This window comes from Leptinotarsa decemlineata, unplaced genomic scaffold, assembly GCF_025532065.1.
Source record: "Leptinotarsa decemlineata unplaced genomic scaffold, Ldec_3_MD MMD2_P_RNA_scaffold_1, whole genome shotgun sequence".
NCBI classification, from domain to species: domain Eukaryota; kingdom Metazoa; phylum Arthropoda; class Insecta; order Coleoptera; family Chrysomelidae; genus Leptinotarsa; species Leptinotarsa decemlineata.
In genome coordinates, this window is record NW_027412523.1 from 3,375,792 (window position 1) to 3,394,159 (window position 18,368).

The 18,368-nt window shown below is 38.1% G+C and overlaps 1 protein-coding gene across 4 annotated transcripts in view; it reads right to left on the reverse strand.

The window, feature by feature from the left end:
- The window catches only part of Syt7 (Synaptotagmin 7), a 703,683-nt gene that overhangs the window by 490,057 nt on the left and 195,258 nt on the right, over window positions 1-18,368 (reverse strand). For 2 of the 4 annotated variants that reach the window (XM_074179453.1, XM_074179410.1), the window contains exon 1: window positions 8,285-8,505. The exons of the other annotated variants lie outside the window; for them this stretch is intronic. In XM_074179453.1, the coding sequence (XP_074035554.1) occupies window positions 8,285-8,386 (102 nt within the window). In that variant the 5' untranslated portion in view covers window positions 8,387-8,505. Of the gene's footprint in view, window positions 1-8,284; window positions 8,506-18,368 lie in introns of those variants that run through there. 4 annotated transcript variants of the gene reach the window in all.

Consider the following 18,368-nt stretch of genomic DNA (forward strand, 5'->3'; position numbering starts at 1 on the left):
GACACAGAAAAATACAGAGTCAATAAAGGAATCATATTATTTTCACAAGCAGATAAATAGATAATTAGATTCACTCTGCCCAGTTATACCACAAAGGAAATTTTCGTACTTCCATTAAGAAAAACGGATTCAATAATGGAAGTAAATTGTACGTTTTAAATTTTCAGAACGAGGTTGTAATCCACAAGACGATGCTTGCATTAAATGGACCCTTAAGATATTCCGTTAAGAGCATCAGCCTTCATTTGAAATGCAGAACATTCCTTTGTGTTCTATTTTATCAAAGCTGTTGAATATTGCAGTGCGAATCACAAAAAAAGTCATACACAGTCGTCAACATCTGGAAAAAAATTAAAGCTCTACAATTCAGAAGAATTTAAGAATGTTGATTGATAATATGAAATGAATTTTGAAGGTCTATGCACCTTATGGCAACTATTGATAATAAAAATAATCTTTATTGAAACTTGATCCGTCTTCGCACAAAAAATAGAAATATGATTAATAGAAAGCATAAAATGTTACAGACATTATAAAGATATATCAACGATAGATAAAGACCTGAAATATCAAATCTTCGATTCATTAAGAAAAATGCCAATCAATAATGCCACGCAACGATGTCACTTAACGAAAATGGGTGGAAAAGTGACACTATCTAGACAAGTAGTTGTCTAGATAGTAGATTCTGAAGGCCGATGATAGAGTTTTCCCATCGAATTTTGATAGAAGAAGAACTGAATATTATTATTAGCGACTGAGGAAGGATGCTATTTAGTTTAACGGCAGGTTATGGAGGTCAAAAAAACTTTAGCCAGTATTCAACATAATATATTTCCAACCTGGAAAATAGGATACCTTCAGAATTGAATTTCTACATTGGCCGACTCGTCTGAAGGTACTCGAGGGCCAGAGAACTTTATGTGTTTTGCTCCACAACTAGGAACTAGAATTCTGAGAAGAACAGTTGGGGATTCTCATTTGAAAAATTTTGTCAAATGTCAATGTAATTGTGTTCCAGAAATGTGACAATAAATTCAAATGAGCAAGATGAGGAAGTTCGTTTTAATGTATACTTACATATTGCGGGCATTTATCCATGCTGAATTAGCCATGCAGAAAATAGTGTCATGTTTTTCTGGCAACACTGACAGTATCAGGTAAACATGACGGATCCACTATGAATCGATACTATCAACGATATAAGCTCTTACATAGATTTTTTATTATGAGGATGTTCAATTTGATCTTGTGAAAATCAAATCGTTTTTGGTGTAATCTGTGAAAAAGCAATGATACAGGGTGTAACATAAGTACGTTAAAATATCCAAGTGACGTATTCCTGAGACAATTTAAAAAAAAGTCTATATAAATAGTTCGTTTCGAAGGTGCAGGGCGTTGAAATTGATTTTTTATGTTCGTTTTCTAAAAATAACTTTTACAAAAAATGAGTTATTCGCACGAAATGTGGTACCCGGGGGTTTTTGACGTGAGAAATCATAATTTTGTATTACTTTTCATGTTACATCTAAAGGGCGCTGCGTACGCTGTCATTATTTATTTAAAATTGTCCTAACTTTTTTGACAGTGAGCTTTTGGTACTTTTCATGAAAAAACCTAATTCCCACACCTTTTTTTAGTAAAAAAAGTACACTTTCTTAACACCGCTGGAGGTGATCATTTTCGAGATATTTATAATTTTCTATTTCGAAAAACATCGATAAATATTACTTCTAGGACGCTAAGTGAAGTTTCTGAGAATATTACAAAAAGTAAGTCTGTGGTGGACCTCGTCAAAATAAACAACTTTTTTCTCTAAAATGTTTATCGAAAAATCATTCGTTTTCGAGATAAAAATTGTTGAAATTTTTTCCAAAGTTTTTTTCAATTTTGCTTATTTGTATTTCGAAAACGAATGATTCTCCGATAAATATTGTTTATTTTGACAAGATCCACTACATACTTAATTTTTGTAATGTTCTCAGCAACTTCACTTAGCGCCTTAGAAGCTAAGTAATTGCATCGATATAGAAAATTGTAAATATCCCGAAAACAATCACCCCCACCGTTGTTGAGGAATTGTACCTTTTTTGCTTGGAATAGGTGTGGGAATTAGGTTTTTTCATGAAAAGTACCAAAAGTTCACTGTCAAAAAAGTTAGGACAATTTGAAATAAATAATGGAAGCGTATGCAACGCCCTCTAGACGTTACATGACAGTTAATTCAAAATTATTTCCTACGTCAAAAATACCTTGGGTATCGAATTTCGTGCGAATAGTTTCAGAAAACGAACAGAAAAATTCAATTTCAACACCATGTATCTCCGAAACGAAGCATTTTCGGACACAAGTTTATTTCCTAAAATACGCCACTTGAATATTTCAACGTACTCATGTTACACCTTGTATAGGTACATAATCAAAGACACTTAAGTTTGATATGCCACGATTCTACTCGTTAAAGTGATATCTAAAACTTTTGAATCAAATATTTTTTTATTATTTTTCCCAATGCCAAAAAAGTGAAACGGTTAAAGGAAAAAGCTACGCAGCGTTGTCAGAGTGCTCCTATTTCACATGTGAATTTCGAAAGTAACATAAATCCGTCGTACACCATAGTCCAATCGATCGAAATGCTGCAGATGCTTGCAAGTATAAAACTTTGAGATAAAATCTCCAGACCAAAGATTTCATCAAATTATTGTGGAGAGCAAAATTCCGGAAATCATAGATTTGTAAACATTAAATCCGTTTAAATCTGGTTTACTATAGAAAGTATTTTACTCATCGCACATTGTGATACACGCTGTATAATTCGAAAATGACTGTTGTTAAAAATTTTTCTTTGGAAGAACAAATACCATCATATATTTCAATGAAGAATTTACGCCCAAGAGAGAAACAGCGTGAACCAAAAAAATTAATAATACAACATGGATTTCACTTGGCGCTTCCGGTAAATGTATACACCATTATTTACAACGAGAGAGCGGACGCCGTGCTGTGCAATTTTATTCAATTTTACAATACAATAAGCTGAATTATAATAATTAAAACGACACGAAAATATTGTATTCTCAACCTAATTAAGCATAGTTAAGCACAATTCTAATGAATTGAGTTTTCGCAAAGGATTAGACGCGATTCTAATGACTGATTTGATGCATGGAGAAAAGGATATGAACGTTTGTTAGAGCTATGTATTTTGTATAGAATTTTTTCAAATATTGCTACAATATTTACTGAAATCGGTGATGCATAATATATCTGCAGAAGGGACGATACACAAAGATCGTACGGGACCCTACTGCATCAATCGAAAGGAAGTTGTACCAGATTTTGAAAAAACACCAAGTCTATTTTTCGGACAAGGAAAGATCATGGCTAACACCGCACCACAGTAAGCCCCGTCACTTGTATGGACTACCCAAAATCCACAAGAAGGACGTTCCGCTTAGATCGATCATCAGCTCCAGAGATTCGGCTACTCAAAACTTGTCTAGATTTTTACTTCCCTTAATACAACCATTACAAGGAAAAACATCGTCTTTTGTGAAGAATTCAAGGCATTTTGTCGAACTACTAGGGTCAATTGAGGTTACACAGAAAGATCAACTAATTAGTTTCGACGTGGAAAGCCTTTACACCAACGTTACGGTCGAAGAAGCACTTCAAATCATACAGAGAAAGCTACCCGAAGACGGGAACCTGAAAGAGAGAACGAATCTACCTATGAAAGTAATTATGAAATTACTAGGATGCTGTGTACGAAACTATTATTTCCAACTGAAGGACGAATTCTTTACACAAGATGAGGGACTGCCAATGGGATCGCCACTTTCACCAGTCATAGCCAACATATATATGGAGTGGTTTGAAACTCTGGCCATTGAAGAAGCCCACAAGAAACCCCGAGTCTGGTTGAGGTATGTTGACGACACCTTCATAATATGGAACCATGGGAACTAGACACCTTCCTGAAACACATCAACAGCGTGAGACCTTCCACCACTTTCACAATGGAGAAGGAAATCAACAACGAATTGCCATTCTTAGACGTTTTGATGAAGAGGGAAAGAGTGGGAAACATCTGTTCACCGAAAACCCACTCATACGGGACAGTATCTGAACCACGAATCCAACCACCATCAATCGACTAAAAGAGGAATCATCAAGACTCTATTAGACCGTGCTTTTGGGCTCTGTAATACGAAGGAAGGTCTCGAGAAGGAACTAGACATCATCAAAAATGATCTTCAGCGGAATGGATACTCCAAAGCGATGGTAGAAAAGACTTTGGCTAAAAGACAGCAGGAGCCTCGCAAGAAAGAGAAGCCGTCACAACCAGTGCTTGCACTTTCCTATATCAGAGGATTATCGGAGAGGGTGAGAAGAATTGGATCCAAGTACAACATCAGAACCTGCTTCACATCCGGTAACACTATCCGTAGCAGCCTCACGAAAACCAGGCCACCAAACGCAGACTGCGATTCCAAGAATTGCCTTCACCGGATACCCTGTGAGTGCGGAAAATCCTATATTGGTGAAACTAAGAGGCCATTGAATGTTCGCATTGCCGAGCACAAGAAACACACAGCGAGGGAAAACCAGCAAATCAGGAATAGCAGACCATGTTTGGACCTATCAACACAACATCGAGTGGTCCCAAGCTGAGATCTTGCACAGAGAGGAACATTGGTTTGGGAGAAAATTCAAGGAAGCCGTATACATGTTGTCCAACAACGTATTCAGCCAAGCCAGCGTAGAAATACGCAACATATGGAAACCCATTCGCAAGCGAAAAATGGCCAACTCCCGCCAAAACGGTCATCTGCCACGGAACCAGTGAAGCGGAAAAAGGAAAGTAGAGGTAAGTGAAAGTCCTCAGATGACCTATAAATAGTGAGCTCACGGAGGAATCGGTCCAGTCATGTCATGTTCAATTTGTTCAATTTCACTTGTATTTTATCTCACTATTATTTCATTTTAGGTTTTTTGCTTGATATAATTGTTTTTTTTCAGCTATCCATTTTTATTCTTCTTCTTTAATTCTTATTTTTCAGTTATTTCAGGGATTTCAAATCATTTTATATAATATCAGACAATGGAAGTCTGAACTAATGAAATTCATCATGAAACATTGTCAATCACCTTCGAACAAAAGAAGTATAATCTATTTCCACAGAGCTATTAAAAATGCACTTGTTACCTGCTAAAAGTTTTTCATGAGTTTCTTTTGTGATAATTTTTTTTTCTCTCTATTATTCAGCGTGACCACCAGTTGATTTTAGAATATGCTCCGCTATACCCGATCCTGCCATCTGTCTCCTTTTCATATATTCAGGATGGTAATTTTTTCTGACTCAGAGTACATTCCACGTATGCCACTGTAAACACAGCACCCGATTCCGTTTTTTACTCAGAATCTGATGCAAATTCTCTGATCCGTTTTTTTCGATAGCAGAAAATCTCCTAACACACAAAACACCTCTGACTTTTATTCCTTTCACTAATGAGTTGCATAGACATTTTCTTCTGCGTGATTCCCAAACCTGATATATATTCAAACATTCTGAACAGATATGGCGTTGTCGAAGACATGAATAATTCATGGGTTTCGCAAAACCCACGAATGAGACTCCATTCATGAATCATGAATGAAGCTGCTAAGTGGTATCTCAATGAACTCCGTCGCATTGATCTGGACGAGATTTCTGTCAAGTTCGTTTGTATTTGAATTGATGGTAATTTACATGATCTGAATTAATCAGTGTTAATATGAGTGGTGGGTATCAAGATCTCACAAGATCTTTTTATTTAACGAGATTTTGAAAGATATGACAAAATGAGCTGACTGACCGGTGTTGGAGCCGCCCTGGCGAAGTTACTTATCAAATAGACAAAAACATGAACTATTGTGACAAAAAGATATCACCAAGAGATGAGAAATGAAAAATCAAGTTCCTTCAAGGAACCTCAGTATTCGCATCTGGCAGTGATTAGTAACGCTACTGTTGTGATAGATACTGATCTCTACGAACAGAAGATCGAAGAGGTGCTGCAGAATGGAAAAGAGTTGTACCAGACTTTGAAAAATCACCAAGTCTATTTTTGGGAAAAAGAGAGATCATGGCTACACCGCACCACAGTAAGCCCCCTCACTTGTATGGACTACCTAAAATCCACAAGACCGATACAAGTAACTATGGAATTAGTAGGATGCTGTGTACGAAATTGCTGCTTCCAACTGAAGGACGAACTTTTACGCAAGCTGAGGGACTGCAACAACGTGAGTCCTTCCATCACTTTCACAATGGAGAAGGAAGTCCACAATGAATTGCCATTTTTAGACGTATTGGTGAAGAGGACCGACACTAAAAGGAAAACGTCTGTACATTGTAAACACACTCACATAGGACAGTATCTGAACCAGGAATCCAACCACTATCAATCGACTAAGAGAAGAATCATCAAAACTCTACTAGACCGTGATTACTCCCATGTGATGGTGGAATAGGCTTTAGCTAGAAGACAGCAAGAGCTCCACAAGAAAGAGAAGCCTCCACAACCAGTACTTGTACTTCCCTACATCAGATGATTGTCGGAAAGAATAAGAAGGATTGGGTCCAAGTATAACATCAGGACCTGTTTCATATCTGGGAACACTATCCGTAGCAGCCTCACGAAAACCAGGCCACCAAACGCGGACTGCAATTCCAAGAATTGCATTTACCGGATACCCTGCGAGTGCCGAGAATCATACATCGGTGAAACTAAGAGGCCATTGAAAGTTCGCATTGCTGAGCACAAGAACCATACACAGCGAGGAGAAACCAGCAAATCCGGAATAATAGATTATGTTTGGACTTATCAACATGATATCAAGTGGGCTCAAGCTGAAATCATCCACAAAGAGGAACACTGGTTTAGGAGAAAATTCAAGGAAGCCGCATATATGTTGTCTAACAAGGCATTCAGCCAAGCTAGTGTAGAGATACGTAACATATGGAAACCTCTAATCAAGCGGAACTCGACCAACTCCCGCCAAACGGACAGCTCCCACGAAAAACCAATGAAGCGGAGAGAGGGAAGAGGGGATAGGTGAAAGCACTCGAATGACCTATAAATAGTCATATCTCGGAGTGATCAACTCAGTTATCACCCGAATACGATTGAGGATACTAACAATCCAAATGTCGTGAAGTAACTTGGTTTCGAATCTTTTGAATTTTCAATTTTCATTCCTTGTTAATATTTTTTAATTCTCCAGCTCGTGTAAATAGTTCATTTTTTTCATTTTTTGGTTGTTGCTTGTATGTTATTTCATTGTAATTTCAGTTCCTTGAAAAAAAAAAAGAAAAAACGGTAGCCTTCTGATACATAGCGCTGCCGAAACAGCCAGAAAAATCAACCAGGGATTTGGCAATGATAGTGTTGATGAACGCACGTTGGTTTGCGAAATTTCGTTCCGGGGATTTTAGACTCGAAGATGAGCCCCAAGTAGTTCAGGACGAGGATTTGAGGATTCTGATGGACACTGATCCATCACAAATGGTACGTGGAACGCATCGGAAAGGTCATAAAGCTCGACAAGTGGGTTTTCCACGATTTGAAAGATTGACAGAAATTATCACGTTTCGGGATCTGTTTTTATTTGCTTTTGCGCCAGCAAAACCAGCCAGCAAATCCAGTTTTGAACCGAATCGTCACATGTGAAGTAAAGTGGATCCTCTACGACCACTGGAGACAATCAGGGGAGTGATTGGAAACCGATGAGGTACCCAAGGACTTCCCAATGGCGAAAACCTACCACGAAGAGACCTATAACTTTCTGCAACCTGTCCAAACCATCACAGCAGAGTCCTGTGAGGAAATCGACAAACTGTACAGAAGTTTTTGACAGAAGAGGTCCGATCCTGCGCCCATCCGCACGTTCCACAAATCACCGCCCGGAAATTGAACGAATTGAGAGTCGCAGTTCTGCCTCACCCACCATACTCTTCAGACCTCACGCCAACCGACTACAATCTTTTCAAGCACTTCCCTAACTTTGTCACCGGTAGAACCTCCGCCAATCAGGACCAGGCAAAAACGGCCTTCATCTACTTCATCCAATCCTGAGTACACAATTTTTATGTTGATGTTACGTTGGCGAAGGTGCATTGCTTCAAATGGCGCTCTTTTCGAATGAATTGAATGTGTATTCAATGAGATATTACAGTTCAAAATAGGTTCATGAAAACGGAAAAAATAATTTAACCATTAAAGAATACATGCAACTCACAATTTTCTTCGTTTCTATCATGACGTCTTGAGGGTTGGAAGGTGAGAGATATGCCCTGCCTCCTTCAGCGACGTACTGAACACCCGGACCAAGATGAACCATGCTTGCTATTTCTCCCTGATCTCCTGACGAAATACGGTTCTTCCGGTAATTGGGGACGTTCGATAACTGCGATTTGATTAGTTTATGATCTCTTCGTATCAAGTTCAATTACTGCTGGACGTGAGTTTTAAAAATTAGGCGAGGAACTCATGCTGGAAAAGTTTCTAGTACAATATTTTTTTGGTTTATTGAGTTTCGAAGTTTGGAATACTTTAACAAATTCAATATTGAAACTCCACACTGAATTTTTGAACAACTTAATGCGTGTTTTATGAAAAAAATGCAAGATTATCTGAATGATCAGAGGAGAGCTAAGAATGTAAGTATATTCACTACCTTAGAAATGGTACACTAACATTTAAAAATCTATACAATAAGATTTTACGTCCAAATGTGCATTGACTTCAAATTTCACGAGCCGTTGGACATAAAAAAAATTCAGTGCCAACGTTTTCGAGATTGGTTATCGCCTTTCTCGAGATTACAAAATATACTGAATTAAAAGCATTCATATCAAAAATTGGTTTAACGAGTAGTGGTGTCAGTGAATTTACAATCATTTGCATTGCAATGTTACACGATGATTCGATAGATTGTAGAGTTGCATGACTACAGAAAATTTAAAAGTTGCTCCGTATGATACCAACATCCAACACAAAAAAACGGTCAAGATCTTTCGACATTATGAAGAATTCTCGAATGAGAAGGTGAGGCAAGCTACAAAAGGAAGGGATATGAGTTACAAACAGCATACAATCAATAAAACAACGGATAACTGGGAAAAGTATAAACAAAAAAGAAATATAGCAGTGAAAACAATTAGACAGGAAAAGAAGAACTATTTAGAGACAAAGATTGAATCAAATAAAAACAATTCTACTGAAATGTGGAATACACTGAAGACATTAATACGGAATAATAACAAAGAATACAATCTTACAACTATACCAAATGGCCTGAACGCATTTTATATCAAAAGTATAATAAATATAACTGATGCAATTGACAACAAATTTTCTCAGTCAATAACTTGAGTGCTATGTCCGATATTAACTACTGTTTCTATATCAAGACACTCAATAACTTTCATATTCGTATAATTTCCTGGACCCGGATGTCACGCAGGTAGCTATAGCTGCCTCCGTGGTGATTTTGATAGTTTTCTTGTAAACACAAGATCTATCAACTGAAACCACAAATGTGCGGTTGGCTCCTGCTGGTGGCTCCGTGCATTTGTATTTCTATCTTTTGGTAACCAAGTGTTGCCCATCCTTACACTTGGCTGCACCATACTGATGATGGGCCAAAGCCTGAAACACGTGTCTATGGTTTGCCACTTTCTTGAGTGCTATGTCCGATATTAACTACTGTTTCTATATCAAGACACTCAATAACTTTCATATTCGTATAATTTCCTGGACCCGGATGTCACGCAGGTAGCTATAGCTGCCTCCGTGGTGATTTTGATAGTTTTCTTGTAAACACAAGATCTATCAACTGAAACCACAAATGTGCGGTTGGCTCCTGCTGGTGGTTCCGTGCATTTGTATTTCTATCTTTTGGTAACCAGGTGTTGCCCATCCTTACACTTGGCTGCACCATACTGATGATGGGCCAAAGCCCGAAACACGTGTCTATGGTTTGCCACTTTCTTGAGTGCTATGTCCGATATTAACTACTGTTTCTATATCAAGACACTCAATAACTTTCATATTCGTATAATTTCCTGGACCCGGATGTCACGCAGGTAGCTATAGCTGCCTCCGTGGTGATTTTGATAGTTTTCTTGTAAACACAAGATCTATCAACTGAAACCACAAATGTGCGGTTGGCTCCTGCTGGTGGTTCCGTGCATTTGTATTTCTATCTTTTGGTAACCAAGTGTTGCCCATCCTTACACTTGGCTGCACCATACTGATGATGGGCCAAAGCCCGAAACACGTGTCTATATATATATATATATATATATATATATATATATATATATATATATATATATATATATATATATATATATATATATATATATATATCGGATACTCTGTATGAATTATGATAAGTATACATAGGTTGAACTAAACAATATTTGACAAATAGACTCAGGTAACATAAAAGTAATTGTCCAGAAATGAACAGAAAGAAGTTCAATAAAACGGCTTTGAGTATCCATCATTTTGAGGTAAATTTCAAATTAAATTTCAATTCAACAACAATTATTGACAAATACGAGATTCCAAATATCCTAATCTAGTTTTGATGTGTATTTTCAGTTGTTCCATTAGTCTCCTGGTGATTATTCACGGTTTCAATTATACACGATATTATTTTGAATGCAAACGATTCAGTGATTTCGCATGGCAAAATCCAAATTCATTAGTGACACTGACACCACTGCTTTGCCAAAACAATCGGTTAAGTACACTGAGAGGATGGCTTTGCGTATTTCTAGCTACATATTTCATATGTAAATCTATTTTGCGACACTGAGGAAGGCGACAATAAATCACCGAAACCTTGACAAAAACATTTCCTTTGTGAACATGAGCTCGAGTATAAACATTCTGTTGTTAGTCTAGTGAACATCCAAATCCTGTCTCTGAAGGTTTTTTATATTATTTTCAACTATGGTTTTCCCTTTGATCATACCATTGTCTAGATTACATAACTTCCTTCATATATATCTTCATCTTCAAAATGTTACGGTATTGCTTGATACTAAATATAAATCGTTACTTTTTTCAGTGTAACTTTTAATGAATATAATTCAGTATAATCATATATACAATGAAATATTGATCAGATATGTAGTAGTTGTCTTTCTTTTGAAACCAACTGGAAACATCTTAATTGACATAAAATACAATACTACATTTCTCAAAAAACGTCCAAAGTAGGACACATTCGCAACTAGTTATGTTATATAGTCTTAGATGTCATAAATGTCCAAACAGTGAACAATAAAATTGAGTTTTCTTTTGTTATCAATTGACGGACTAGTTAACGTTTACGGTTTGGCAAATCTAGCCGTGCCTCTGAATTTCGGATTCGCAATAGATCAGCCGGTGGAGTGGAGCGAGAGCTAAATGACATCGATGAACTCGTGTAGTGAACATCGTGATGCTACAGTAAGTGGAGAAATTATTCTGTGTGGTATAGTGTTATACGTCCAAAACCTGGTTCGGTTCAATATTCTGTTGTTTTTTGATAGGCAATCGACTAGAAGCTCATTCAAATTTGAAATGAGCTAGAGCACCGCCATTTTTTTAGTTAGAGCTGAGAAACAAAATGTCATTTCGAAAAAAAATCTCGTTTCAGGTGAATTATAACCAAGTTTCGGGCATGTGAGTGAGGAACAAATGTTACCAATTCAACCTCTTGCAATATAATAGATGACTGGGGTAATTTCAAAATACAATTTGAACAGTGACCATACAACCAGGATATTGGCCTTTTTTTCGGACTTCTCTGGGTGAACTTCCTCAGATTGTGCTTTTTACCATAGTATAAAGATATCTAGCTGAGCCCCTGAATATTAGACGCGAGCGAGAGCTCAATAACATCGAGGAACTCGTGTAGAAATTATCGTGTTAGTACAGTAAGTGGAAAAATGATTCTGTGAACTTGAAAACAATGTTCTCAGTGGACAGATGCCAAATTTATTCAGTTGGGAGTTGAGATTTATCATCTATTTTTATCGTTCGAGGCACAGCTAGTTTTGCCAAGTTGCACACACATATATTCATTCAGTGTTTGAACATTTTCAAAATGCCAATGAGTTCCTCACCTAAATATATATGAGTGGAAAACAGTGTATGTCACTCTCTTTTAGCTAGAACCCTTGCGAGCTGCATGGAAAATAAAAATACAATGTTAAAACGCTGTATCCGATTTGTCACGTCGGAGTGGAAAATGTTGCATTTGTTTTGTTGTTTTATTAGTTTCGTTCCTCTTTTATTTCTCGTATCACGGCGTTCGGAGAACTCATCGTATTACAGTGTAACATGGAAATGTGGGTAGCATTTCGTTTATTTTCCTACGAGTTATCAACCCCGAGTTCATTCCGCATACTTCCGGGAATAGATCCCGGAGGAGTAGCAAAATCTTATTTGTTATTCCAACAATGTGTATTTGAAATACGGCCGCTGGTTTCACAGGTGAGTATTTTCAGAGATATACCGAATCGACAATTTAAAACTGAATGACGAAACCAGCTGGTGGGAAGGAAATCGACAGGAAGGAACATAAATTATTGTTAGACCATTTGCGAACGAAAGTGCAAGTAGGTATTCAGTACTTAAGCATTTTATGCATACAATTTTGGATTCTGTAAGGTGTTGACAAATGGAAATTTTCCGAACTGAAAATTCAAGTAGAAGTTCAAACTTTTTTGAAGAACCAAGTTAGTTAGTTAGCTAGTTAGTTAGTTAGAACGACCCAAATTAGTAGGGATAATGACTTATCCTAGAATTTGTTGAGAAAATGAGAAAATAAAATAACTGTTGCGAATAATACACACCAATAAATTTTCCTAAGGAAAAAAGTGGAACCACATAACATTCTTTTTTTTTATTAACCCTCAAGACCTTTATATGAACAGGCTGAATTCCTATCACCATGAGCTTGAAATGTATTGGTTTCGAATATGAAAATATCAACAGCTTTATTGATAAAAATTATGCGTCCTGTCAAAGCTATTTCCCGGATTTCTTGGCCATGGTCTGCAGGTTTTCGAACCCAACGTATACAGAGTGAGCCATCGAAAACTTGACATGGAGGTTTTGTGTACCAATCTTGCAAATCCGAAAAAACGCTCAGACAGGTCGATTTTTATTGGGAGGGGGGCAGTTTTTTTCCCCATTTACAGCGTCGTCACTTCAACCCCGGAGCAGAGGGATGAACAACCCTTGGAATTTTAAATAAATCTAAAGCAAATGGAACTTCAAACGTTCAAGCCAGTCTCTATATACCTACACAGTAGGTTAAATGGACTGACGCCTATCAGAAAACAACTACTCCCCTGGCTAATACCACGAAGGGCGTTGGATTATATCAGACAGGCGTCAGTGCAGGAATCTTCACAGAAAATGTCCTGCATATGCAATTGGCAATACAACTGAAAGAGTCGACCTTCAATTATGGAACGGGCACACTTGCAGACCGGTTTCGGGCTTATTAGCCACTCATCAGTGCAAGATAGTGACCATCATCGACCTAAAGTCAATGATATTCCACAATTGAAAATCGGAATTCTTTCAGAGTATTTCATTCCTCTTCCGAAGTTGGAGCGAACATCAAAAATGTCACTCCATCTAGTGGACGAGGAACTAACCAACTGCACATCCGTAATTTGCCCGATTCCTCTAAATAAGGAATAAAAACTTTCTTATTAGTCAATGGGCTATGCTTGAAGACTGGCAATAAACAAATCTAAAGCAAATGGAACTTCAAACGTTCAAGCCAGTCTCTATATACCTACACAGTAGGTTTAATGGACTGACGCCTATCAGAAAACAACTACTCCCCTGGCTAATACCACGAAGGGCGTTGGATTATATCAGACATGCGTCAGTGCAGGAATCTTCACAGAAAATGTCCTGCATATGCAATTGGCAATACAACTGAAAGAGTTGGAATTTTAATAGGGAATAGGTGATGAATCGCACATCGTTTGAAAGATCTGGGAATTCTCTAAACAATGGTGTACATTTTTTTGAATTTGCACGTATTTAAAATAGTTTTTTCCGATAATTAAGTTTTTCAATATTGTTAATAGCAACAAATTGTTGTACGCCACTGCTCAGTTGGAATGTATTTGGAACTCTTTCATTTGTTTTCTACGCTACTTTTTTGTTAATTTTTTAGTTCTTCTCTGATAAGAGGACTATTACAATTGAAAAATGGTTAAAAACGCTGTTTCTATTTCCCATTTTGATGTTAAAAGTGATATCTACATCATAACTAGTAGTGAGTGCCGTAAAGTATTGCTAAAGAAACAATGGTTTACACAACTGCAGAGAGGGTTGAGTTGATTGATCTGTACTATGGAAATAGACGTTGTGCTACGAGAGCCTCTGAACTGTTCAATCAACAACATGGGAAGAATGTGTCGCGACAGTATGTTTTCAATTCAAATGCAAAATTTCGCGCAACTGGATCTGTAGCAAGTAAAAAACGGCCAATCGAACCACCAGTAACAAATGAGGCGACATAAGTGGCAATTCTGGGCCATGTTGAGCTTGACCACACTTTGAGCACAAGAAAGTTAGCATTTGTTTCCGGGGTGTCACGAACTAGCATTCGGCGTATTTTGAAAACACACAAAATGCATCCTTACAAGATCAAATTACCGCAAGAACTGAATGAAGATGATTCCGATCGACTGTTGAAACTTTGCGAGTTGGTTGGTGAACGAGCGGTGGAAAATCCACATTTTAATTTGGGCTGATTCAAATCCTCACATTTCTCATGAAGTGCATACTCAACATCCACAAAAAAATGTATGGGCTGGAATTTTTGGTGACCGTATTGTTGGCCCATTGTTTTCAGAAGACAAATTAACCGGACAAATGTATCTGGAGCTTCTGCAAGATACTATCAATCCCCTTCTCACTGATACTATTGAAAACTACCATAATTATCTGGAGAATCTGTTAATATTTCAACAATATGGGGTTCCTCTGCACTTCTGCCTTTTCGGCAGTATTTAGATCAGACTTTTCCGGATCACTGGGCACTATCGAATGGCCACCACGATCACCAGATCTTTCGCCGTGTGCCTTTCTTGCTGTGGGGTCATTTGAATAGCAGAATTTACTGTACTCCTCCTGCATCACTCAAAGATTTACGGCAACGAATCACAAATGAATGTCGCCAAATCACCTCAGAAATGCTCCGCAATGTTCGAGAACGTTTCCAGCAGAATCTCTATTATTGTATGGAAGCTGGAGGTGCCCATTTTGAGCATATGCTAACATGAGAATAAAGTAAGCAACTTCAACTCTCAATTTAATATGGTTCGTATGAAAAAAAATGTACACCGTTGTTTAGAGAATTCTGAGATCTTTCAAACGATGTGCGACTCACCCCCAGTTCCCAATTGAAATTCCAAGGGTTGTTCACCCCTCTGCTCCGGGATTGAAGTGTCGACGCTGTAGAAGAGGAAAAAACTTTCCCCCTCCAAATAAAAATCGACCAGCCTGAGCGTTTTTAGTATTTGCAAGATTATGACCCAAAACCTTCATGTCAAGTTTTCAATGGCCCGCCCTGTAAACCACTAAATCATCAAGAAATCAAGCCCCTCTCCCTGTGGATGTTTTTGCTGAATATTTTGCATCAATTAACATACATCACGTGAATTTCTCATTTAGATATTGACTGAATTGAATTGAATTCACGGCGATATCTCTCAGCTGAAAATTCTGAGACATCCCAACTTTTCCACTATCAAAAAAGAATGGAAGAATAATCCAGCATTATTAAATCCAACGAATTTTATTCACTCAATGGCCGAAACAACTGGGATTCCCAGTTTCTGAACAATATGTCTTCCTAAATGAATTTACGTTCAGGAGATAAGCAGGCAGAGCTGAAGACAAATTGTCCTTTCACGTTGTGCTTAGGTCTGATCAGAAGGAACAGCCAATATCATTTCTCTTCAAGGGAATTACTTGTCCTTGGCTTTGTGGGCGTATGCGGGATAATGATCTTGAAAAAGTCGACTCCATCAACGAAGATGTATGCCGTGTAAGGTGAAATTCATCAAGTCAGTTTTATATTGAGTTTGTTACAGTATCAAAAACGTCATCATCGTACTCATCATCGTACTCCTTTTAATGAAGAGCGAAAACTTGATGTACATTAAGTGCTCACATGGCAATATCAAGAAATCGCGTCAACGAACATCATTCTAATATAAAACTTTGTAATAGATAATTCTGAGCATCAAACCGAATCATTACTTCATTAAATTATGAACCTCCACATGTTATGAACATCAGAACCTGCTTCAGATCCGGTAACACTAGCCGTCGCAGCCTCACGAAAACCAGGCCACCAAACGCGGACTGCGATTCCAAGAATTGCATTTACCGGATACCCTGTGAGTGCGGAAAATCCTATTTGGTGAAACTAAGAGGCCATTGAATGTTCGCTTTGCCGAGCACAAGAAACACACACAGCGAGGGGAAACCAGCAAATCAGGAATAGCAGACCATGTTTGGACTCATCAACACAACATCGAGTGGTCCCAAGCTGAGATCTTTCACAGAGAGGAACGTTGGTTTAGGAGAAAATTCAAGGAAGCCGCATACATGATGTCCAACAACGTATTCAGCCAAGCCAGCGTAGAAATACGCAACATATGGAAACCTATCATCAAGCGAAAAATGGCCAACTCCCGCCAAAACGGTCATCTCCCACGGAACCAGTGAAGCGGAAAATGGAAAGCGTTGATAAGTGAAAGTACTCGAACGACCTATAAATAGTCATCTCTCGGAGGAATCAGTCCAGTCATCACCCGAAAACGATTGTAGATACTAACAATCGAAACGTCGTGAACTAACGTGACCTGGAATTCCTCCACTTTTTATTTTTATTTTCTTTTTTTATTTCTTCATTTTTATTTATTAAATTTTTCTATTTTTACTTGTATTTTATTTCATTCCAGGTTTATTTTGCCTATTATAATTGTTATTTTCAGCTATTCATTTTCAATTCTTCTTTTTTAGTTGTTTCAGGGATTTCAAATCATTTTATATAGTAGACAATGGAAGTCCGAACTAGTGAAATTCCAATTATGAACCTGTTCAAGTGGAGATGATGACATCTTTCATTACGAAAACACTATCTATATAATGGTAACAATGATGATAATAATGCCAGAATGGTACTGGATGGAGCCTGTAAAGACGTCAGGAGTTCGGATCCCCTTCTCTGCATAGTCCACGACCATTAGAGGACAGGAATTGGAGTCGTTCTCCTTAGGAGAGCTGCCCGAGCAGCTGGTTACAACTCTGTCACCGAGTTGGAACCAGTTCAGCAAAAGACCTATATAAAAGTGCAGAAATCACTTTACTTGTGCGGCTTGGGATCCTCTTCAATAACCTTGAAAACCTTGGCTTATCGAAGCGCCTGACTTTCGCGTTCCTAGGGTCGAGTGGGCCGAAGTCGGAAACTGATAGGTTCATCATGGCCTGACAGGATGGTGTCTTCAACACCTTAGTAGTGATGGGACACAAGATGCAGGGCCTGCCGCAAGGTGCCTGAGACTTGCTGTCAGCATGTCCAGCATATGCGGTCACAGCCTATATCCATCGACCTAACGCGACCCAAAGGATGTTTTATAACCATCTATGGCACTTTCACGGTATTGACGAGACACCGGTGTTGTCCTATGTTCCAGGGGATATTGAATCCGTTGTGTGGAACGAGAAGTGCCGAATTTATTGAAACTATTCGTTCTCGCCCGTCACGCTTCTCGACCAATAGAGCAAAACAATATTTGTTGTGGAGTTTTCAGCTCCTGGCGAAAAGAATATCGTCCGAAAAGACTAGGAAAACCGGATGAAATATCAAGATTTTCTCTGATTATTGGATTCCTTGGTGGAACGACGCCTTTTCCACTCTCAAATCTCAAAATCATGACCGCACTTAGGCAGAAATCTTAGCCGAACAAATGCAGGAAGCTGTCATTCTTGACTCACAGCGCTTGCTCAGGGCGCATGATTCATGAATCCAATGATCAGCGACCTCATGGTGTTGGGAGTGGTCGTTAGTTAATAATGCTGGCACACTCTACTTAATGTGATAGGGCCCAACCGGCGCAATCTCACGTAAACAATAATAATAGTCATAATAAAGAGTTTATTGTTTCTCAGTAAACGAAATTTACATGTGAATCAATAGCAATGACTAAACAAAAGGATAAGTTTCAGGTCTGTTGGCCCATTTTTCCACACATTCTTTGCAAGACGAAAAAATAAGT